Consider the following 25179-nt stretch of genomic DNA (forward strand, 5'->3'; position numbering starts at 1 on the left):
TTTTTCTTTTAAAATATTTGTTAAAGGCAAATTTCCACAATAACGCTGTAAAGCAACCGTATACATTTACCTGATGAAATGTGCCGTTTGAGGCCTCAGCGCCATTCTCGAGGGACCATCCGCTCAGCCGAAAAAGACCAGGAAGAAGGCCACAATATTCGCCTCTTTTTCCCCCTTCACAGAAAATCCAATATAGGGACGAGGGTCGAGCCTTAACTCTTCAAGATATTAAAGGCAGCATTCGAAAGCGATCCCGTGGCGACCCACTAGCAGAGATTATTCCGCTAGCTTTTGGTAGTTAGTGTAGCAATCAATCTCACACACTCCGCCATTTAATAACGTGGAGCGGATTTCGACAACCTTTATTATAACAGTTCGTCTCGTATTACAGCGTATTTCAAAACGATGCCCAGAATAGATGTCCCTATAGAAATTGTAGTAACAAAGAAATACTTGTTAATATGAATAATGGGTAAACAGCTAATCCAGAAAGACCAAAGTTATTTAATGTAGTATCTATGCTAAGAAATAAAACCTTTTTTTAGTTCGTTATTACAAAAAGTAATGCCACTCATACTGACCAATCAATTTACATAAATATTTATACCAGAAGATGCAGCGTGTTTTTAAGATTTTAGTATATAAGCGACCTATCGACCCGCTGCGGCTTCGCACGTGTGCGAATTTATTATTAAAGAAAATACTCTTAGCAAGATATTAAACATATAATATGTATATTTATTTCACAAAAAATATTTATTTATTTGTATATCATAAATGAGAAATATGTTGTTTTTAAGCAACAGATCAATGTGTGACTTATAGATTCAAAATTTGATAATTTCAACTGCTTAACTGAAAACTTTGTTCGTCTCAAATTATAAAACCTTTTGTTTTAATTTGACATTATAGGCATCGCTGCGAACGATTTTTATAGTCACAGATAATTTAGAAACAATGATAATACGAACGATGATAAGTGATATATGATAATAAAACGATGATAAAATATTCATATGAATCTTATAGAGCAAAAAACAGTTTTAATCTTTATTAAACGCCCAAGGTTACTAATATTCTAAACAATGACTGTATAATAACTAATAATAACTATATAAAATTCTGAACAAGGATTAATAATTAATTGGAGAACATGGCTTCGCAAAAGCACAGTTTTGTATTAGTTTGTAATAAGTAAAAATAGTTATTATGAGTGTACCTACTTTAGAAAATGACATGCTGTCATGGATTTTTCTATCTTTTATACAATTCTATATTTGTATGGAGCGTTAACCATGTAAGCGAATAACAATAATATGTTGAACAAAATACCGTCATAGGTCGACCATTTTACAAATTACATTTGAAAAATATTTACAAATTATATGTAGAACCTCGTTTATCACTTTATTTTATAAAAAGCCGAAAAAAAAAACCATAGAGTGGTTTAGAAGAAAAAAGTGTACTATAGGAGACAGACAGAACACAAACCAAAGCCTACTTTCTTTTATACTATTTATAGATTAGAGATAAAGAAGAAATAGATTATATAGTAACTGCGCTTTACAATTTCACCCGCTTAAAATCTTGTCTATTGACATGACAATCTTGATTTTTCTTTTTTAATATAAATACATAAATGATTTATTGTATTTTGATCTTTCATTACTATTAAATACATTTTACACAGTTATTTTTTTTTAAAGTAAGCAATAATCTTGTACCATAAACTTAGAAACCCACATGGTCACCTAGTTAAAATTAAGCGATGACGTCACTTTTGTTAAAGGCCACGTTTCAAGGCATTATTACCATTGCAATATTCAATGTTCCAACGTATTTGTCTTGAGCCATTGCTTCCTTCCATGAGAACGTCGTTGTCCAGAAGAAAACCACGGAAACGTCCTGACTCCTCTTGATAATGATTATGTAAACGATTAATATAAAACGAATTTATTGACAGTTACTTTGCTTCGCTAATTGGAAACGCTAGGTGATGGCATTTTTTAAGTCGAGGTTGTCGTTATGGTAAAACACTACTTACAACTCGGTCTGTGTGTTTTGATATGCCATTCGTATTAAGGCGCAACACGGAGGTCAGGATGGAGCCTTGAGGTACTCTGACGCCTATAGCACGAGAGAAGGTTAGTGTACAATATGATGAAGATGTAAAATAATAAATTGTACAGTGACATTTGTGTTACTTTATTGCATCTCAAGCATTTTTTGAGGCAAATGTATTCGTCTAAATCCTAAAGATCAATTAGAATCGTCAATGTCGTTAGGTTAAAATGCTAACTAAGTCTTGTTTAACTGACAAGAGATTCACCTGGCAACTAATCATAGACAATGGGTTTTAGACATAGACAATCTTACTACTTTTTACTTAGTGTTATATTTCTAACAGAAAGAAGCTTATATTCTTGCCTACGTTCACGTTAAAATGGATTGCATTTCACTTTAAAACTCATAAGGAATATTGCCTTCTGTTTCCTTGCTTACATGGCGTCGCTTAGTAGTAGTGGCAACAAACACTGCGTCGGTCCAGTTAGCCCAAGACCGTGACGCAGTAGTCGTTTTTATTTCCTTCAAGTCCTTGCGAAATCTAAATGATTATAGAAGTATACACCCTAAGTTGTTTTGTTAATTTAGTGCAAAAAGAAAGTAATATGTATAATGTAAACATCTTGTTCATTTGCAAATATAGCTGAGTTGTTAACTACATATATAGCTGAGTAAGCTGGCTCCTAGTAAGCTAGCTTTAATTTCAACGTTCAATATTTAGAAATGTGTAATTTTTGTTTTCATTTAATTTTAATAATTTATAGACTAAGTGATTAATCGATCGTTGTCTGGTAAATTTAAAATATTCGATAGAGTAGAAATAATAATGTATTTAATAAGTTATTAGAATTAGTATGGTTACATTATTTACGTCACTTATTTGTGGTAAAGTCCCATAGGGTATTATTATTTGTTTTAACTTTAGATACAGCTGCATTGGAGTTGTAATCAGAACTGATAAGTAATTTAAAATGAATGATGTTTATTTATTATTTTGTGTAATGTTCGAGTTAGATAATATTAGCTTAAAAACACCAGGTGTAATCATTCTATAAACAAAATTAATACAATCATCCAAATAACCTTTCATTAATCTCGAAAAAATATCAGTAATGTAGAGAAAGTAAACGAGTTTGTAACAAAGTTTCATGTCTTACACAATAAACACACTCGTAAAGGTTTAAGGACAACACTATAAATAATGCTGGACTTATTTCAATAATAGTAAACTTAATAAACAAAAAAACAAAAGAAATAAAACAAGAAAACTCCGCCGTCGCATTCCTTATATTGTATGAAAATAGAACAGAGATATTTCTAAAATTCTTATGTACAAAAACTTCATGTTCATGTTTTTGAAAAAATATAAACTGTACAAAATCAAATGTAATGACGTGCTGCTGTTATTCCACACAATTTAAACGTTCATATTCCATAACAATGAATGCAACCTATCCTCTATATTTAAGAAAATGAATGATGAGAAGACAGCGCCTCTTACGATTTTATTAGATGTTACATTGCTGAGATGTTGCCCTCGACGAAATTACATGCGTAACTTATGCTGCTCGACGTTAGGTGTAAGATGCAAACGATACAACTTATCTAGCTTAACTAGAAATTAAATGTAGATATATCATCGAAATTTTATAAACTCCTTAACTTCTGATTGAATATAATTCAATACACCACGTTTGAATCGCGCGGTGCGTATATTTTTTCACTTAATTCGTAGAGCAAATTTTTATTTTATGAGACCCTTCGCCTTGAACAGATCGCGCATAAGCCCTTTGAGATATCGAATCTCTCGCTGGAGGTCCGAACACTTCTCTCCGAGGTCGACGTGGCGATTGCGCAGCGCCTGTTCCTCGTTGAGCAACACTTCGACCTCCGCCTTCTTCTTCTGGCGGTAGCGGGTGGCTGCGTTTTTGTTCTGTTCCTTCTTACGCGAACGGCGATCGTCGACGTTACGCGAGTAGGGCTTGGGGCGAGTCGACGCACACCACTCCTCGTCGGTAGAGGACGAGCGCGGTGACGACGGCGGGGACGAGCGCGGGGAAGAGCGAGGCGAAGTAGACGCGCTGCGAGCGGACGGTTGCGGGGACGCTAGCTGAGCGGCGCGGTGGCGAACAAGTTCCTCGAGCTGGGAGTCGCAGTCGTATTCCGACAGTACCACCGGCGTGGGGGAGACGGGCCACTGTTCTGGCACCACCGGAGCGGGGTGCAGGGCGGGTGCAATAGAGGCGCACTGTGCTTGCTGCGCGTAGCTAAGCAGGAGTTGAGTAGCGGGGCCGGGCGGGCTCTGCGGCGGCGTAAGATGAGTCAACTCGACAGCGCCGTATACCGTTTCGAACTCTCGCAGTAGCTCTTCGGTCGGCTGTGGTACCGTCTGTGGCGCGTACGTGGGTAGGGGCAGCGCTACTTGTGGTACCTCTACACGCTCGGGCACTTGGGATATGTTCTCAAAGATGGGAAGCTCCACTTTTTCTTCCAACCAGTTTGAAAATATGTTTTCTGCAATTAAAACAATAATAATAATTAATATCGCCCACTGATAAACGTTTATAATAAAAATCTAATACACAATATTTTGTATGGAATGTATTATTATAGTAAATGTTCTTAGTCTATATATTGTTATTAGTCTAAACTGTCGTCCCAGATTTATGAACAGTGTTATATTTTTATAAAATAATTCCTTCTTACGAATATAAATGCATGCTCAATGACTCAACTAAACATAACTGGCAAAATTCTAGTCATACCTATTAACTCAGAATGATTATAATATCTACGATTTTATCTATTATACAATACAACCCACCTATGTGGCATTCTCCCCAAGCTAGCAACAGCCCCACTGCTAGGGCTGTTAAACTTTTAAATAGCTTCCTACTTTGTTGTCGAGATGTAGAAATATTTTGTGATCCCTTTTATACTATATTCAAACAATTCTATATATTCCACAATTATAAAGATGTTTTGTAGTTCCTAAATAGATTTAAGCTTATTTTTGTTTACTTTGTTATAAATTTTATTTTTACTAAATTTTATCATTTTCGTCCTTAGTAGTATGTTTTAGTCAAATTAGTAAGAATGTTTAAAAAATAATAAAAAAATGTTAAGTAATTAGTGTAGATATAAGCGACTTGGTGTAATAACTGTAATGCTTATATTTTTCAAATAAAGATTATTATTATTAATAATACAATATACAATTAAATATCTGCACAACAGTGACAACTCGCAGTATCATAATACTTAAATACATAAACTTAATTCTCAAACGTTGTGCTATAATAAGATTGTATATTTAAAAATATTTCAACAGACTCGAGTGTAAGCATGTGACAGTGAATGTTGACATACTGGAAGTTATTTGTAACGAAATTATTTTTTATTATATCTAATTAAATTATCTTTGTTACTTAATTTAACAATTACAAATTATTATCATAATACTTTGTAAATATTAAAATGTTAAGTCATTGACTACTAAGACTGACTACTAAGTACCTTGCGTATTTAGCGAGTGTCAAGTAAGCTCTCGAAATTAAATAAACAGGATCTCATGTTGCACGCAGTCAGCTATCGCGAATACCATAAATAATCAATTGCTTCACTGTAATCGAAACATTTCTCATTGGCAATAATTATTCAATCCTTCAATTATGATAATTTCAAGATTACTGTAACCTTATTATTTTGTTACCCCATAAACAACGTGATTCGTGATTCAATGTTTACATTTCAACTTTTCCTTTGTTAGAAGTTCCTTTGCACTTTTTTTATATAAAATAAAATAATAATTTAACTATACTGCATTAAATTACTTTAAGGTCAAATAATCATTGTTCCTCGAATAGTTGAATTGCATTCTCTTTGTCAATAATTTAGAGGTCGTAAAAAATTATAAAACACAAATAATTTCAATTAATAATACCAGCTAACAACAAATATCCCTATAATGTGGGGACCCGGTTTTAGATAATAATAATTAATTTATTCAGTTAGTTATCTCATGACAAGTAAAGTCCACTGTTAAAATATGCGCTACCAAGTAATGATTTTTCCTTGTGACATTTCAAACGTAGTAGATTCGTAATTTATCTGATAAACTGTACAACTATTTGTTTAACAATCGACAGGGTATTTTTATTAATACAGTTGACAGACTCGTACACACTATGATCAATTGAAAGTAATTGAGAAGATGTCTGAGCGCAAGAACATGATTCTTTTTTACGGTGATACTTAAGGGTGATAGATATAGATGCATTGTAAGAGTTCAAAGAATAATTCGAGTCATTGAAAGAGATTTATTCTATAGATCGAGTGTACAATAAACGCAGAATAAATGTATGTATTTAATAAACAATACGAAAGTCGTTTTGTTCTTGTAGATTTATTACATTTTCAACGATCATGTACAGCTAGTGACACAGATAGGCAACGAGAGGCGCGTCAACCGCTGACCCTCTGATAAACTCTCGCAATCAACAAAGTTCACCGATGTGCCCCTAGCTTTATAATGCTAGATAAATTTTATTCTGCGACGCCAAAAATAATTTCCTTTTACCACTTTAAACTGTTTTAATTTATACATCAATTTAAAAAATTATCAAAAATTCAATTATCAATAATCAAAAAATTTAACCTAATCTTGAAACTACTGTTGAATATAGGAATATTTATTCATTTTTTATGATAAAATTATGTTGATTTAAGTATAGTATTAGTATACATTTTTGTTTGGAACTATCGTACTAATATATGGAATTCCTTTAAAATATATAAATTAGATAAACGATCATTTAATAAAGGCCAACAACAAATTAAAAATGCATGTGCTTGATAAACATGCACGAACGTTACATATTTATCATGGAATAAATATAAAAGTAAATCATAAATTACTTAAGCATATCATACCAATAACAAGACGCCTTCGCTAACAGGTCATAATCTATATCAATGCGTAGGAATGAAAACAAGTAGCCAATAAGTCGCTTTAATTATTGGGTGAACAACGAACGAGGTCGCCTTGGGAGCGAACTGGTTTATCAGTTAGTCGTGGCACAAGCGTGGAAAGGTTTCGTTCCACGTATTAATTGTTCGCACACATAACAAACCTCCGTAAAGGAAATAATTAAACAATTGAGCATGCTTAATACCTCGGTAGCTTGTAGCTCTGGCACTAGCGCCACGTGAATTCATTGAGGTAAACTACGCGTCATAAACAACAGGCTGCTTAATGCAATGCTAAATAACTTCAAGTCATGCGCATTGAATCTGCGACACATATTACAAATTATAATTTGCATTATTTATAATAATAACAATATTTTCCTTTATCAATTGTGAATGTAATATAAGCGGCTATTTTTTTATTTTATATTTTGTTGCATTCAAATAATAATTTGAATACAATCTATCACACAAGCCCCAAAGCCAATCGAACAACTTTATTATATAAATAAACAATGCTTCAAAACACGACACGTTTCTGTTAAGTGGTTATGCTCAATGACAGAAATCTCAATCCATGCTATGAATAGATATAAAGAACCAGAAACGTTGACGGAATGAGTATTAATATTTAATAATTATACAAACAGTAGTTGTGTCTCAAATAAAAACACGGCAGGTATTAGAGCGTAAAGACCTTGAAACCAGATCTCAAACGCTACCTACAAAAACACAACAAAATCAAAACAAACCATCTCATATTGACACATTTGAAATAGCTCAAAGCACGTACCAGCATACAGATCTGCAAGTGCCATTACGAAGTCCAATATTAACAAAGAATAGTCCTCTATAATTGTTCTTACTGCTATAATACGCTAGTTACTTCTATACGATTAAATGGGCAGTGGAATTGCAGAAACTGGAATCCTCGTGATGCGAGCTATAGTCGTCGTTGAAAATCAATAATCGGGCACGTAAACCTAACGTCTTTTAACAAGTTTTTGTGAATTGAACACTATCTCCTTATTCCAAATGCAGCGATAGTGGTACTTCATTCTAACGGCGTCCAAAAGGCGCATGGACGTTGGCAGGCATAGGTCGCGAGCCGAGCGCGAGCGCCCGTAATGTGCTTCTCGAATTGAATTTATTGTCACGGGTATAGTAAACCTGCAGACGCGGCGCGAGACACGCTACAACTGAGTGCGCGCGCGCATACAATGTCAACGCCGAAACGGCGCGCCTTTCCCCTCCTTGTCTCGGCCATAACCACTGAATACATAATTGAACTCATACTACAGCACATGCAACAACTTTACTGCAATCGCATTCTTTCTGACACATTTTTTTTATCGTAGGTATAATGTTTTGTTACTTTTGAAAATTTTTAAACTTGTTTTTTTTGCGATGTTTTAACTAACCTTATTAATACAATTTGGAATGTTGGAAAGTATAATGTAAAATTTGTATAATCTAAAAAAAGATAAAATCCTCCAATCATAAAATACAATCAATATGTAGACTCACTGTCACTTCACGACTGAAGCCGATAAGGATCTAAGTAACGCTTTATATATACTCGATGCAGGGTAGAATTTACAGAACGCTTGAGATTTTTTCTGAAATCTTATTACGGAATTCGAATAAAAATGGACGTAAAATAGATTTTTGTGCATTGCCCATTTGTCATACAGTGAGACTTGTTGTTTCTTTGATTTAGATAAAGTAGTAAGATAAAGACTTTCCCTTTGACGCTAATAATGTTTAAGGTTGTACAAAAGTTTTTCGTTTACTATGCGTTCGAAACAAGTACAAGCTTTTATGATTAAAGAAATTGTGTACAATGAGGTTATAAATTGATTGTTAAAATTTTAAAAGAAAATTTTATTTTCTTCTTTTTAGAGCTTTTTTTAAAAAGTATTTTTACTTTGAATTTATTTTTTACTTTTCAGTTATGACTGTCTAGGTTTCTGAGTCTATTCATCTCATTCAACGCATCATTGTTGCAAGGTCGTTTGCCGGTTAATTTCGAACAGTCTAAATCTTTAATAACAAGACCTTCTAATGATTTTACCCTACTTAAGGCCACGTATGCTTGACCGGAAGCAAAGAGTTTCTTGCCTAAATAAACAACGGCGTGATCGACAGTACTACCCTGCATTTTGTGTACTGTACAAGCCCATCATAACATAAGTGGCAGCATTCTTCGTTCCACGGTTCCGTGACTATATTTAACTGGAAATTGCACAGACTTGGGCTGAATGAGGTAAACACCGAAATATGTACGGACGGACGGTATATTGGATTAAGAGTGATGTCAGAATATTTTTCAATGTATTCTTTACAAGCTCTTTCATTTGACACCCATATTGCAGAAGTGCATAAAAAATAACTATTCTGCCATCTCGAATGTTCCACCATATTGGACTTATAATGACGTCACATTATTTTTCGAATTACTCTCAACAAGCCCTATCATTTGATACATATATTGTAGAAGTACATAAAAAATAACTATTCTGCCATCTCGAATGTTCCACCATATTGGACCTATAATGACGTCAAACGTTATCGTGTATTGTCATCCAAACTTAACGTGTATACAAAATTTCAGCCAAATCGGTTAAAGATATCTGCTTCAAAATTGAGTAGCAAGATTCCACTCGCACATACATATATACATACATTGCAAGTTAAATAAAAGCTTTTAATAAAAATAAATAGTATAAGACTTTAGTTTTTAAATTACAATTTCAATCTCTCCTTCAAATACGTCTTCAAATACGTCTTGCTATAAAAAAAAAATAAAAAAAAATGGTGGTTTGTACTTTTTCAAATTTTAACAGACGACTTACAGTTTAGGAACCTTGCTTTTCAGTCTTTGAAAATATTCTTTGTACCTACTTCTACCACAGATTATAAAATAAGGGCCACCAAACCTAGTACCAATGTAATATATATTAGAATATTATTTGATTTATTCATTCTGTGTTTTATAGTTAAAAGATTATTACCGGATTACCAAAAACATAATTCTTTGATAATGTGAATTATAATTAACAAGGAATATCTAAGACATGTATCGGTTATTGTATACTTTACCTTTTTGTATTTTATTTAAAAATCTTATCATCAAAGCATAAATTCTTAATTACTATTTTCTGTTAATTAAAACTAAGAATTCATTGAATGATAGAATTTAATGATATTTAATGTTATCATTTTATAACGACGATTAAATTTCCAAAGCGAAAACTTCAATATCATTACTTATAAAAGTATCATAGTTCTGGAATGTTTCGACTCAAGAGTCCCGAGAATTTGAAAATTTCGATTTTTTCTAAAATAGTGTTTGGAAAATATTTATTACATATTTATTTAAATCAATAAATGAGCACAAAGTAGGGGCGAATAGAATGCTTGACGCGAATCTATTATATCTTTTATCGCAAAAATTATATCACGAAAACTCAGTACATATTTATAACTAACTTAATATAACTAGTGTGGAGTCGAGATGTTAATCATATTATATCAAAAGTGCAGATTTAATTCCTTAATTCGCAACTAAAATAGCAAAGTAAGCTTAGGAATAGGAATGTCTTGTTTTAAATAACTACTACTCGTTCACTAATTCTTTTAAAATAGATGTAACTGTCATTCGTAATTAATTGAAGTAAATAGATCTTTAATAAAATATTAAATAACGTAAGTAGATTTTACTCACAGAGGTTATTTTTATGAAGTCGTTGAGTAACAAAATTATCATAGCAATATTCCAATCTTTAGTTATTAATTAACAGCTACAGACGACAGATAAAGAAAACGAATCACGCTAAGCGCACATGACTCTCGTAAAGAAGATCAGGGGTGTGTCCTTTTAATCTATGCAGATAATTATATAATACATACATTATATCGATATTATTTAATAATTTAATTGTATGTAGTGATCAATACTTAATATATATGTTTAACTGTATTATTTTATAGTTAGGTTGAGAAAAACCTTTTTTTATGGTTTTTTTTTCATAGGTTGACGGACGAGCATATTGGTAAGCGGTCACCACCGCCCATAGACAATGGCGATGTAAGAATTATTAACCATACCTTACACCGCAAATGCGCCAACCTTGGGAACTAAGATGTTGTCCATTGTGCCTGTAATTACACTGGCTCACTCACCCTTCAAACCGGAACACAACAATACTGTTGTTTGGCGGTGGAATATCTGATGAGTTTGTGGTAACCTACCCAGACGGGCTTGCACAAAGCCCTACCACCAAGGAAAAGAATGATACTTGCTGAATAAGACTAAAACAACAGGTACGGCGGGTAATTTATGAATAAACTAGCTATCCCTCCCAACTTTACACAGAAAACATAGAGGTTTGTAACCGCTTTTTACAATTTAACTTTACAATAAGAGCTTATTATTATATGTTACTTGTTTGATTAGGATTCATATCGTCTGCTAAATAAATTCTGATATTGACAGATTAATACTAAGCACTTAGGGTACAGTATACAGACGCAAAAAGTGTCCTTGCTCAATTAATAGTTAAATTTATTATAACAATCTTTTCAGAATATTTCTATTTCTGCAAACTAAATTAATATGAGTTATAATGATACAACGTATTTTATTCAATTTCATGTCTGATGGCGTTAATTATTCCATATTCCATAGTGCGATAATATATTCCAAACTTCCTAATATCTAGTTATTACATGATACACGAATGAATCCTTATATATGTTAAAAATAATATTATTGTAATTGCAAAGGCTAACTTCTGTTATATATAATGATAAACACGACAAAATTATACATACGTTAATATATAGATTCAATAGTTTTATAATAAGACTGTAGAACGATTAATAGTTAAATAATAAAAAAACCTTAAAAATATTATCTATTAAGAAACAAACTATTCACGTGTCTATGAAGGTAAAGTTTTTGAATATCTTCTAAAAACCCTCTTAATTATCATGATAAAAATTATACTTCATGTTGACCCAGGAAATAGGTTATCATCATGCCGAGATTCATTAAAATTCATCGAGAGGTTTCCTTGTTATACGTGTGCAAATGACAGACAGGCAATATTTAAAATTATAAAATAATTATGATATTTATAAAAACGAAAAAATTACGTATTAAACTTTTAATAAACATTTAGTGTACTTGCAGAAATCCTATCGAAATACTTCATATATCAAAGCAATTAATTTATTATAATTTGTATCGTAAGCTAATTCATATTCAAAGTATTCATATTTAAAGCGCACTCCTGCCGTGTTACTTTTATAGATTTTTCTTACTGGCAATAAAATAAAATGACAATGCTTTATAAATACTAATAAGTTAACTTGCATATATAAAAACAAATATAGCGTGGGACAGATTCATACAATATGAACATTCGACCAAGAATGTTTTAAGTAATATAGATTACCATAACTTTTTTATAATATTGACGTTTTATTATACATACCCTTTAAAAAATAATACATCATATTACCTTTTAAAAATATAAATAATGACACGATTATATAGTAGAAAAAAAAAAATTATATTAGGGACGAAAGATATTTATAATTTCTAGGTTAATGATGATATATATTTATAAATTTCAAATTTTGTTTTGATTTTTCAAGTTTTTATATATTTATATATAATAATATTTGAATCACCATTATATTTTTTGATACACGATATATGGGACACATTAATATCGGGAAAAAGAGGTTTGCACTTGAAAAATGATTACTGCGATATATATATATTTATTTTGATACCCTCACTTCGTAATAAAAATATAATTAAAAAGTTATAGCAGTATACCAAAATGCCAGTGCTAATGCGTACATGGTAGTAAGGATTTTTTTGAGATGAGCGATAGTGCATTACTGCTTCTATTTAATTTAAAACTCTGATATATATTATTTTTTCAAAAAGGCTTCTTACAAGCACTTTTGAATCGTCATTTGCAATGTATATTCTACAGAGAAGTACCGGCACAAAATTAATAAACACACAGGCAATCTTTAATCTTAACAAGCAAATATGTTTATAATAACTCAATACTAATCCACCTTAGGTTAAGGTCCATTTAGTATCATATCATTATTAATATTGTCTGGATAAGAAATCTTCAATATTATCAAATTGTACATTTTATGTTAACCTACCTTGTTTGCATTGATTTTCTAGCTGCTGCAGAAGATCAGTCGCAAGCTCAGCTCGGCTGGGCTTGATCTCTGGCGGGGATGGCGGGTACATTGTGTTTGATATGTCATCTTGAAGCAATTTGCCAGATTCGATCTTCGGTGCAGCGCCCGGAAAATTCTTTAGTAGATCTGTTGAATTAAAAATTATAAATAAATAATATGCAAAATGATTAACGCACGCACTTATATATATATTCGTTATTAAAAAATCTAAGCAGCTAAACTTTTATCTGTATCGTGAAGATTTATTTTATTTGGCTAAACTTCTTTTAAATACACTGTTTAATCGTTTAATACAAATATTCATAATTTGAACAGATCTTACTTTGAATAAGTGATAATTGAAATTCTCTACACAGTTCACAGATTCCGTTACATTTGTAACAACACATTTTGAAATTAAATCGAAACAAACGAACAAGTCTTGTTACACTGATACGAATTGTAACGAGAATGATGTAGAATTCGCGTTAATAAATGGAAGAGGCTTCAAGGTAAGGAGCTTAGATAAGTAATGTACAAAATACGAAGAGGGGCCGAAGACGTCAATATATATATATGAACGGTATCTGTCACACGATATTACGTCAAAGAAACGCCCAGATGTCGTGATGCTTTAAATCTTATTTGATAATGTCACAATAACTTCTCTTATAAAAACATCTACACTGGATCGCAGTACAGCCCGTACTCATTGTTCTAAGATACTTTAAAATATTAATACAATATATTTTTTGTAAATATCGTTTTTTATTATACTAATTCGTTGAAACTAAACATTCTACATACAGTATTTATGTGCATAAAATATATAAAATTGACATTGACCTCAATTACTTCATAGACACTTGTATTTTTTGAGACTTTAAGAGTGATTTAATATTTGAATTTGTATTTTTTTGTAGTCCTTTTTATGGTTTTCTAAAATAGTGTATATAATTTTACAAAATTCCAAAACGTTATTTAAAGCTAAAGAGTTATTTTTGAGTCATGTCATTAATGTCAGCAATTGTACAAACACGACAACGTATATCGGGACGCTTTTCATTGGAAACAAGATAAATAAAGAAAAACAGTAAACTCCGAGATATTCCATTAAAAACATGCACAGGGTTAACTTGCTAAAAACAAATATGTTTTTGAACTGATCGTGACGTCATTTTCTTTAATATAAACAATATTGGACCAATCACACGACGTGCATATGATTATCAAGACACACCCACGCTTCTAGCATAGCAACTACTTAAGAACATTTAAATTAAACAAAGACTCGACTGATAATGATAATGATAGTGGAAATTTATCGTTTTAATGGAACATTTTAGTGAAATATGATTCATGTTTGTACTTTTAGCACAAGAAATATATTTTGTATTTTCTTTAAAAAAAACGATTAGTTCAAATCCATGTGTTCAATTTTTTTGTAAGATTTTATTGAAATAATTAAACTCACATGGTCGGTCCACGTGTTATTTAATTTTAAGTTTTAGCCGTAGCAAGATAAACGTTATCATAAAATGCTTAATTTTAAAATATTAATTTATTGACTTTTAGGGGATACTCATCCAATGCAGCTGAACTTACTTTATAGAAGTTCTAAAAGGCTCGCTATGCATTTTAGGCCCACAGAGTCATGTACAGCAATATTTTTATTTTAAATCAGATTATGTATGTATCAGAGTATTGAGGCGAAAAAATTATAATAGTTAATTTGAACGGTAAAGAAATTTAAATCGAAGTATACATTAAACTAATTTTAAGAACTCTAAACATTATTTAAAAAAAAAACTTTTACTCTTTCTCCTGAAACTACTAGAATATTCAGAAGCAGTTGGCATGTTAGCAGTCAAACATCGATTAGTCTAAAGTAATACTTTGTATTGCTGTGTTTCGGTTTAGAGGGTGTGTAAGGTGTATTTGAATGCACTTGGCACATAACATGATAGTTAGCGTAGTGGGGGTAGCACTGTCGGTTAATTAGTTTATTATATAACTTCAGCAAATAAATATACAGATACATTAATAGGATAACGTGTCAATTATTGACCCGCAGCTATCTGTACATGAGGTGAATCTGTGGGGGGCTAAGCGTCGGTCACACGAGGAATAATAAAACAATTAAGATATGATATTCATTTAAAATAGAACGCCGGTTACGTCAAATGTATCTATAAGCATTTTAATTTCATAAATAAAAAATCGTAATTAAGCTAAATATGTAAATGTCTCGTTAAAGAACTTTACGAATATATTAAATATTTATTTTTGTAAAACTCAAACTTTGTAATATAAAATGAACCGCAATTGTTTTTTGTTATATTTCTAAAACACAAAGTGTTTTTATTAAAGAAATGTTCTCGAAATGTAAGTCGAATTGCTAAGCGAAATTTTGACCATTCAATATTAAGTTTCTAATAATAATATGTTACGATTGTAAAATTGTATCTGCAGATTTCGGTTTGCTGATTCTATTTATAGAATTTAAAAATGAGACTTGTCGTTTATTTATGTCATCTGTAAGATAGTAGCGGACAGCTTCATACAATACAATATTTATAATAAAAATCCAAATATGTATAATGATTTACCTGCGAAATTTTATTATTAGTTAGTTTTTATTTTATTTATTATTACCTTATATCTACGATAAGATTTTCTTATATTAAATTAGGCGAATGATAGGATGCGATCCAAAATTTTTTTTTAAGATTTTTCTTACAAAACCAAACGTGTTTCAAAATAGCTTCAAGCACTTTCCACTAGTCGTATCCGAATAATAATTTATTTACTACATGACTATATTAAATTGAGAATAAAATAAATACACGTCTAATCAATGATGCTAAGAAAAAAAGAAGAAATCTTTATAGGTTCTCAAATTCGAGACATTCTTTAATATCCTTAAGGCTTGTCCAGTGCTTTAGTTCTTTTGGGGTTTCAAAAAGAGGCATTGGATTATTTAGTGGCGGCCATTCATAAGTTATATTGTTACAGTTAACGTCATTTTAAAAATACGCTATTTTTAAAATTGTAATTGTACAGGGGTTTTCAGTATAGTGACCCCAACTTAGTATAAAATTACTAATAGGATTAGTGATTATTTAAAAATACCGCACAATTTAAAGATATTATTATTATAACGTACGAATGGAATGATTACCAAGTGAATGAATACAACACGCCACTAATGAATAATTAAAAATAGAAAGTCAATCGTAAATTTGTAACATCGTATTGCAGTTGATTTAACATGACTATTCATATGTGTTTACACAGTCACGAACGATCAAGCAGGCACTCAAATCCTATGTATTTTGATTTTGGAATAACCTCCAAAACTACGCTGCTTGAGATGACATTTACCCAACAAAGGGATATTAACTTTAAAGTATATTATTGTATTGTTTTAACTTTTAAGAAGAAGACCGATATAAAAACATATGATCCGACATATTATGTAAGTTTATTTTAATGCAGGGAATTATATTTACGACTTAATTAAATAAGCTAATACAAATTAAATACACATTGCACTATAAGAAACTATAGTGGAAATAACAAGTTTTGTTTTCATTAATTGAACAAAATTATTATAATTATCATAGAACCATGGCCTGCTTATTTATCTAACCTTTATTTCATATTCTTAATGAGAAAGGGATTTCGTTATGGTAACGGACGAATGTAAACAAGTTCTTACGTACATAATTATTCGGCCTTCTAAATTTACTTTCTTAAAACAATGCGTTAACGTTGACATTTAAATGATATGAATGCAAAAGTCGACATTATTAGTTAAATAATAGTCGTTTTATTATAAAAAAGACTTATAGATATATTTCACTGTCATTGTATATAATTTATATATAAATAATCCGGTCAATAAAATTTAACGCAACTCTAACATTATTCGTCAATTATTAGGTCATGTGCTGGTGTTAATATTGTTCATTCATTAAATAATAACTAGAATTTGCACACTGGTTGATATTCGATAGTAATCATTAGGTATTAAAAAATTGAGGAATACATAAAATACGAATTCGCATATTAATAACTTTTTTTAAAATTCTTGATTCGAAGTTTCATTTATAACAATAGCACTTAAAAGACCAAAAAATAATTGGTAGGCAAACATAGGAGAAAAGTTGTTTTATATTCGGCTATTTATACATATATGTAATCCCATGACAAAAATGGAATAAAAAAAAATCGATGGCACGTCTTATTATATCAGAAATTAATTAAAAAAAACGACCTTCACAGAAAAAAAAGATAATTTTTCTATGAAACAATTCTGTTGATATCATAGAACAACATATGTGTCAGCTTAGAAATGTAAAGTTCTTTTAAAAACGATTGTACAATGGTTGTGCGTCATATGTTCTCAACCTTTAACCTTAAATAAATAGATTATGTTCCGTATTCACATACAAACTACTCTACGGTTAAGGTACGTTTCCACTGAAACGGTTGGTAATTAGTGAGTTTGTAAAAGTTTTCATTAATTTTTCAATTATTTTCGTTGTCTTATTATTACACAACTATGTCACCTACCCGTGTAATACAGATGTTACCAGTTTTATTTTCTGCGGAAACGAAACTTTCGCATAACATACCGTATGATCGTTCGATTACCTAATCAGGTACAAAAGCGAAAACCACAAATATGTAATTTATTACGTAACAGCTTTGGTCCAATAGTCTAATATTATTATACTACAAAAATAAAAATGACTGGTTTATTTACTTTTATCTAACTCAAGCTGAGCATTTATTTAGCTTATTATATCATCAGTTTAAATCATAGTGATATGATTAAATAAATGATATCTAGACATGACGGATGAAGATAAGCATGTCGTTAAAGGGAAACAACCTTAATAGCGTACTGCATAAAATAGCAGAGTTATTAACAAACCCTGTGGAATATATAAATCTAAGGTTACTTTGTTTATCTTTTACTCTTTCTTCAATTGGATTGGGCGAGAAATGGAATTCCAGTTTTAAATATAAAAATTGATACAAAACCGCTTACTATGTTCAGGTCCAACTTCCGAATAATATTAAACTTTCGGTTTATAAAACTTTAAACTTTTCTGGCTCGTATTTACTTGAAAACATAGACTTATAAAAAGTAATAAATTCATTTTATAATTGTTTATAGAGTATACTAGCGACCCGCCCCGGCTTCGCACGGAGGCAATGCTGTTACTAAATATACTACAGAATGTCTCTAAAATTATCATTGTTTCTCTACTACATTGTGCATGTATTATACATATAAACCTTACTCTTGAATCTATCTATCAAAAAAAAACGCATCAAAATCCGTTGTGTAATTTTAAAGATCTAAGCATACATATGGACAGACAGCGGCAAGCGACTTTGTTTTATACTATGTAATGATACTTTTAGAGTATTTGTTAGAAAAGCGAAGATTTTTATGTTTTTTTCTATAATATTCGTACATTCAATATGGAAATGTAACAAGTGTATATGTCTTATAACCATAACAATATTTACCAAAATAAAAATGTTCGACTTCTCTATCTATGCAGAATTATACATCAAGGAAGTCACTATTACGCTTATCTATCTATAAATTATTCATTTGTTTTAGTTTGAATCTAATTAGTTAAGGTATTGTCGTTTCAAAATCATAAATAAATCCTGATAGGATAGCATTTTTATTTGTTCAAAAATACTATCTATAAGGTCACTCTAATATATGATAAAGTGAATTTAGTATCTTCATGAAAAGACAGCTTTCGTCTTTTGCAAATTAAAGTGATAAGCCACATTACTTTAAAAATATATATAATTACGTCCTGCTGACCGATTATCACCACGGAGGCTGTTCAATATGCCTTATAGTATTAAATAGTGCAAGTGCATGCGCTAACACGTCTATTCCTCACAATTCCCTCATTCTCGTCATCCATGCGACGGCAGATCCGACATGGCTAGAGAGAGCTCAGGTATAAGACCAACGAATTTACGTGCTTTCTGAGGCAGTGGAGTATAACTCATAACAATGCCATTTTGCGCACCAGTTTTAAGCCAGAACGTAAGCAGTAAGAAATAAATCTTATGATATAATAATAGGGTTAACTCTGTAACCGTATCAATACTTTATAATGTTATTCTTTCTAAATATATTAGTACTAACTTAATGATCCTTGGACTTTTTATAAGCATGTTGTCGTTTTGTAACATCACTAATTATCAAGAACCATAAAATAGATAACCTACTTCTAAAAGTTACAATCATGAATGCGCTTTGTGTGCGACGTTTGATGACTTGTGATGTAGTATGCATTAAAAAGATAATGACTTAAAACGTTATTGCAAATCTATTCAATATATTTAATATATATACAGACATTTTTTAGGCGAGCAATTCGGTAGTCAGACACTATGACGCCTACAAGACCATATAAGATGTATTAACCAATCCTTAAATTTCCAATGGGCTTGCAAATATAGAATCAAAGATATTATGTAACTTGAGTTGTTAATTACACTGTCTCACACACTTTTTAAACCAGAACACAACAATTCAATGTATTAAGTATCTTTTGCCGGTAATTACACTAGCTCACACAACCTTTGAACCTGAAAACAACTATACAAGGTATTGGGCCTCTTTTGCCGATAATTACTGGTAACTCTGGCTCATACACACTTTAAACCAGAACACAACAAGGTATGTGCTACTGAGTGTATAGTGACTACCTCGTCTGTAGACGTTGTAAATTTACTTTTGAGTTGTGTTTGTAAGCGTTTTCTTGCACAAAGTTTATTTCTATTTCATTTAATTAACCATACTAATCCTTTTCATCATCATCATGGTCTAAGACACCCATGAATGCTTAATACCATTAAGTACATCGCTCACCTTTAATACCCAACAATTTAAGACATTTTTTTGACGGTTGAATTACAGTTACTCTCGACAACACAGATTAAAGAGCTCGGCACTGTATAATTACTGTTCCCGAAGAGCGATTTACGACGTATATTTTTATCAAATGAATGTAGTGTTTAGAATAAAGTATTTATTACTTTTACGATTCAAAGACAATAATAAAAACGCTAGTAATAAACGACGCGCATTTAAATTGTGACAATTACTGTTCTATGAAGCACTTTTTAAATTCTATTGGAAAAATTGTTGCGATATTTATACACAATTGAGGTTAAATAGGCATGACATAATTTTATTATATTTTTAAGGTCTTATAAATTAAAAGTATTTCGTTACATAAAATTCAATATGAGTTCTAATATTTTAGTTTTGTATTTATTTGCTAATTATAAGGCCTGTCATATTAACTACAAATATCGATCGAGCAATGAAAAAAGAAATTGTTTTAATATAAAGAATTTCTCAGTAACTGTTTGAGTTAAAAAGTAGAGTATCACACTGTGTCTCGAATGTACCGGGAAAATTACTGAAGGCGTTGTCCGCTTCATGAGATACTTATTCCACCAAGCTGCCCTAATATATTTTGCTGGAATCACAGGTGGTGAAGCGTGCAAGTATTTTTACGATGATTGACTTCACCGCCGATATTCAGTAGCATTCACATTTTTATTCACCTTTTGTCTTTCACTTTTATAACAATTTCAATTTAATTTCCATTTTTTTTTAAAAAGATATCGAAATGTACTTACTATTATTAACTTTCTAAATATAATACCTAAGTTCAGTTGAGGCAATCGCTTTCGGCAAATTTGGTACTTTACATGATATAGAGAAAAAAAAATGATGATAGGATTGATGTTAAGTACAGCGCATCACAATAATTTTTTGTCAAGCTATTAATTACCTCCATCGGTGTCAAAAAGATCAACTTCGAGCAGCATAGAGCATTCATTTTCAGTTAAAAGGCCGTCGGCCGAAGCCAGCGACCAGTTCCATTGACTCGCACTCATTGTTGATAGGCGAGTCGATGTTATTCTGTAACATTGAAAAGAACGCATATTATTTTTATCAATAAACACATTATATGTCGGTCATTAATTAATCAATTTCTTCACTATTAACCGACTGTTAAGACCTGAAGATTTTCTCTTTCTTAAGGAGAAATCTTGAAAAGCTCATTGTAATAATTCCACCATATTGCTATAGTTAAGGTTGACTGATACATGAGGTAGTATTACCTACCACATTTCCTGACGATATTTTCTTTCACCACCGAGAGCAAGGGATGAAAGAAGCCAACTCAAATAAATGAAAATTCAGTTGTGCTTACATCTTGTATCTTTAATATATATTAAAAATTAATACTTAAATAAAAATCTTCCATTTTACGATGGACCAACTATTATGTTTTTTTATTAATTTTATAAAATCAGCATGTGCTTTTGAATACTATATCGAGGCAACCAGTCTTTCTGCTCAGACCTAGTCAGTATATTCCTTCCATATAACAATTTTTTATTTTTTATTTTAAAACAAAAATATAACACGTTACTTACCACAAAATGAAGTAAAGACCGATTGTTTTGGTCGAGGTCCTTTGATGATATTGATATTTGTCGAGGGACAGAGATGTCCGTTGAAGACGCCATTTTGGCACTGAAAATTTATACATTTCATACATTAACAAAATAAAACATTTAGATGAAAATAGCGGTAACTATGTAGCAATCAACATATTATTATACATAACACAATTAAGGTGCTTAATTTTTTTGCTGTTAAATACCAAATGACGTAACCATTTGGTTTTACCTGCCAATTATAAGTATTTCTAAACCATAAGCACATACATGAAAATTTAAGTTATTATCTATGTGACTTTTGTCTATTATTGTAAATAATAATTATTAAATTGAATTCAACAATTATTGAAATTAAATGTAAAATGAAAACAATAATAAACAAATCAAAATGCATATTATATACTGGTTTTCATAAATAGTATAGATTTAAAAAACAGCAAACAGCAATCATTATTTAATAGTTTATGATTGTAACAAAAATGATTTGTTTTTAATTTATTATTACAATTCAGAATGATGCAGCATCTTAAATTTAGATAGATTAAAATAAAAGTGCATAATCATCTCCAACAATCAACAAGAATAAAAAAAATTACTCATATATTATAAATATGCAGTAAGACTGAATATCATTAATTACTATCTTTCATGTAATTGTATTTAATTAGACATCATTTTGTAGACTTAGCAGTTATATTAGTACAATTCAATATTTAATGTAAACATTAGTAGTTTATCTATAGAGTAGTACACATTTCTAAGTAAACATTGTACATTTACTTAGAAATTTGTATTACACGAAGTTTAAAATTAATATTAAAAGTTAACCTTCTAGGGCATCATAAATCCGCATTTACATATTACCATTTTATCATATCAATATAATTATGTAAAAACAATATATGTATTTACGAAATAGATTTTTTTTCATCAATATTAAATTCTTTCCTCGGCACTGGGCTAAGGACGGCAAAAATTTAAAAGATTTAAAAATTAATTGTTCCTAAAATTGGTGAAGTAATAATTTTTATAGGGTGATGTCATAACTTTGATATATCGTAAATATAATGACAGTTATAAATAAAATAACATTTTGGTAGAAAAATATATTTAACATAGACAGAACGTGATCAACTGCCATTTAATTTATTAATTAAGAACGGGCAGCTATGGGTCGCCTGATCATAAATAGAATGCTTTAATCAGACATTTACCAGCAGGACATTTAAACTATTTTTTTATGCTGATAATTCCTTGCAAGCTATTACTATTTAGGTTGAGTCGTTTTTAAATAACTTTTATATTATGAGTTATTTGTAGTGGATGCTTTATGAGTATTAATGAGTATATAATTGTAGAGAATATAATTTACTAATTTATGTGTAGTTTTATTTTTAATATTAGAGAAAAAATAAAGGAATAAATTATGTTCTAGATGTTTTATTTTTTGCGCCTGTAACAAAATTAGCTTTTTATTATTAAAAATGGATAAAACATTAAAAAGCTTTGATGTTTGGCTCTAGAATATCACTTGAGATGGCACCGAACTGTATGGGCTTGCACAAAAGACAAAATAATAATAATTAAATATATCTTTACTTAGGTTCACTATTTGTTTATATGTAAGAAACAATGACATGCAATTAACCATGAATGACTATGATTGATCAATGTAAATAACTGAATATAAAACCCACGAGCAAATTGACAAACAGGATGTTCAATAACAATTACTATAACTTATGATTTACTACAGTTATTTTCCTATGTCTTGGTAATGAATTTATAATACTTGCAAAAATCTCTTTTTTCTACATAAATGAACTGTTTGTGCATGTTTAATCACATTTAATAATTGCATTTTTTCATTTTAAGCATTAAATATTTTTAGTTATACATTTAATTCATAAAATTTAATAGCTATATAATAATAATAATTAAGTAATAAAATTCAACATAAAGAACACCAATAATTCCAGAATAATATTAAACATTATGTAGCAACCAGCATCTTCGGATTAGAATGGTTAAAATTATCACTGGCAATGGTCAGGTATTTCAAGCCTTACAAGGCTGTACTTAGCTTTCGTAATAAACTATTTCTTAATATGATAAGTGTCCAGTGTAGAGCAAGTTGTTATTTAAAATAAAACTGAATTACAAATAACATTTGAAAATTGAATTTGTGAAATAGCATGCACCATATGGGGATATTTCTTCGTTTAAAAATAGAACATTGAAAGATTTTATATATTAGCAAATATCTATTGTTGTTGAGTTTGTTGTATGTTCAATATAATATTATTTTATTGATTTTTTTTTATTTTCTTTTTTATATTTTTATTACGGTTAAAGATTATTTGTAATCTACTAGTCAGATCCCTATCTGTAGCTACAAAAACGTGACGATTCATATTACGTGCATGACTCAAGTTTCATGTGAAAGCTACATTCATGGCGTAATAACGACGCTATGGAATTTACAACTATGTGATGGAAAATATTAAAAAATAATAGTCAATGTGATTCATTGAATACTTACAGCATTTTTATTAACTTGTGAAGGCACACGCAGGTGTGCAAAACGTTCAAAAAACTAGAAACCCATCTTGATGGAATTTATCGCACAAAAGAAAACAAATAACACGTCTTACTACTTGTGAACCATGATGAGTAATAGACAAAAATGACAGCAACACCGACAATCTACGAACACTATTGACAGATAATTTTAATGGGGAAGCAGGCAAAGGTACAAACAGTAAATACTTCTTCAGATTCAGAGGTGGGATGCGGGTTTTAATTTTTTTTTTTTATTATTAGTCAATATTATAATTGTGTATAATTAATCTCTGGGTACAAGCGCCTGAACTGGGCCGAGCCTGATGATTTTATAGAATCAAAATTATACAAAAATCAAAATATACTTTAATCAAATAGGGTTTAAGAAACTAAATGTACATAATATTGTTGTAAATATATTGTGACGCAACAGTGTGTATCCTACTTTGTATAAAACATCCCGAAGAGAGTCTCTAGCTCTAAGATTATAATTAGACCCGATTGCTCTCTGTTGCAAAATAAAAACCGATACAATATCTGCAGCGTTACCCAAAAGTAATATTCCATATGACAAAATACTGTGAAAATAATCAAAATATGTTAGACGAGCGGTGTCAATATCAGTTAGTTGTCTAACTTTTCTGGCCGCGTTTGGTGCGGAGCTGAGTCTTCCTGTCAGGAACGATAAATGGGAACTCCACTGAATTTTGGAATCCAATGCTGTTCCTAAAAACACCGTAGTATCGGCTACATCAAGACGGCCACCTTTTAAAGATTATATTATTTTTATAATTTTGGTTTCTAACATTTGGCAGGGTAAAAACTACACAT

General features: G+C 30.6%; 2 protein-coding genes across 3 annotated transcripts in view; one reads left to right on the forward strand and one right to left on the reverse strand.

The window, feature by feature from the left end:
* Positions 1-25179, forward strand: part of LOC113394025 (DNA-directed RNA polymerase III subunit RPC8) — a 225939-nt gene that overhangs the window by 174877 nt on the left and 25883 nt on the right. The gene's annotated exons all lie outside the window — the stretch shown is intronic.
* Positions 3334-24494, reverse strand: LOC113394026 (activating transcription factor of chaperone). 2 transcript variants are annotated; one of them, XM_026631207.2, is made up of 5 exons: positions 24329-24494; positions 21760-21859; positions 21108-21238; positions 13231-13398; positions 3334-4578 (listed from the first exon to the last, which is right to left on the reverse strand). In XM_026631207.2, exons 3-5 carry the CDS (start codon positions 21211-21213, stop codon positions 3809-3811), a joined length of 1044 nt encoding a protein of 347 aa, XP_026486992.1. In that variant the 5' UTR covers positions 21214-21238; positions 21760-21859; positions 24329-24494; the 3' UTR covers positions 3334-3808. The 2 variants fall into 2 exon arrangements, with proteins under 2 accessions (XP_026486992.1, XP_026486993.1); XM_026631208.2 differs by lacking the exons at positions 21108-21238; positions 21760-21859; positions 24329-24494 and adding an exon at positions 13595-13727.

The sequence above is a fragment of the Vanessa tameamea genome, chromosome 16, assembly GCF_037043105.1.
Source record: "Vanessa tameamea isolate UH-Manoa-2023 chromosome 16, ilVanTame1 primary haplotype, whole genome shotgun sequence".
Classification (NCBI taxonomy): Eukaryota; Metazoa; Arthropoda; class Insecta; order Lepidoptera; family Nymphalidae; genus Vanessa; species Vanessa tameamea.

What these genes read in the sequence shown, in the direction of transcription:
- LOC113394026 (XM_026631207.2), bottom strand. Translation starts at nt 21,213, where the DNA reads ATGAGTGCGAGTCAATGGAACTGGTCGCTGGCTTCGGCCGACGGCCTT. An exon ending in TCTTTTTGACACCGATGGAG is followed by an intron (nt 13,399 to 21,107) that starts GTAATTAATAGC and finishes TTAATTCAACAG; the next exon opens with ATCTACTAAAGAATTTTCCG. An exon ending in AGAAAATCAATGCAAACAAG is followed by an intron (nt 4,579 to 13,230) that starts GTAGGTTAACAT and finishes TTTTAATTGCAG; the next exon opens with AAAACATATTTTCAAACTGG.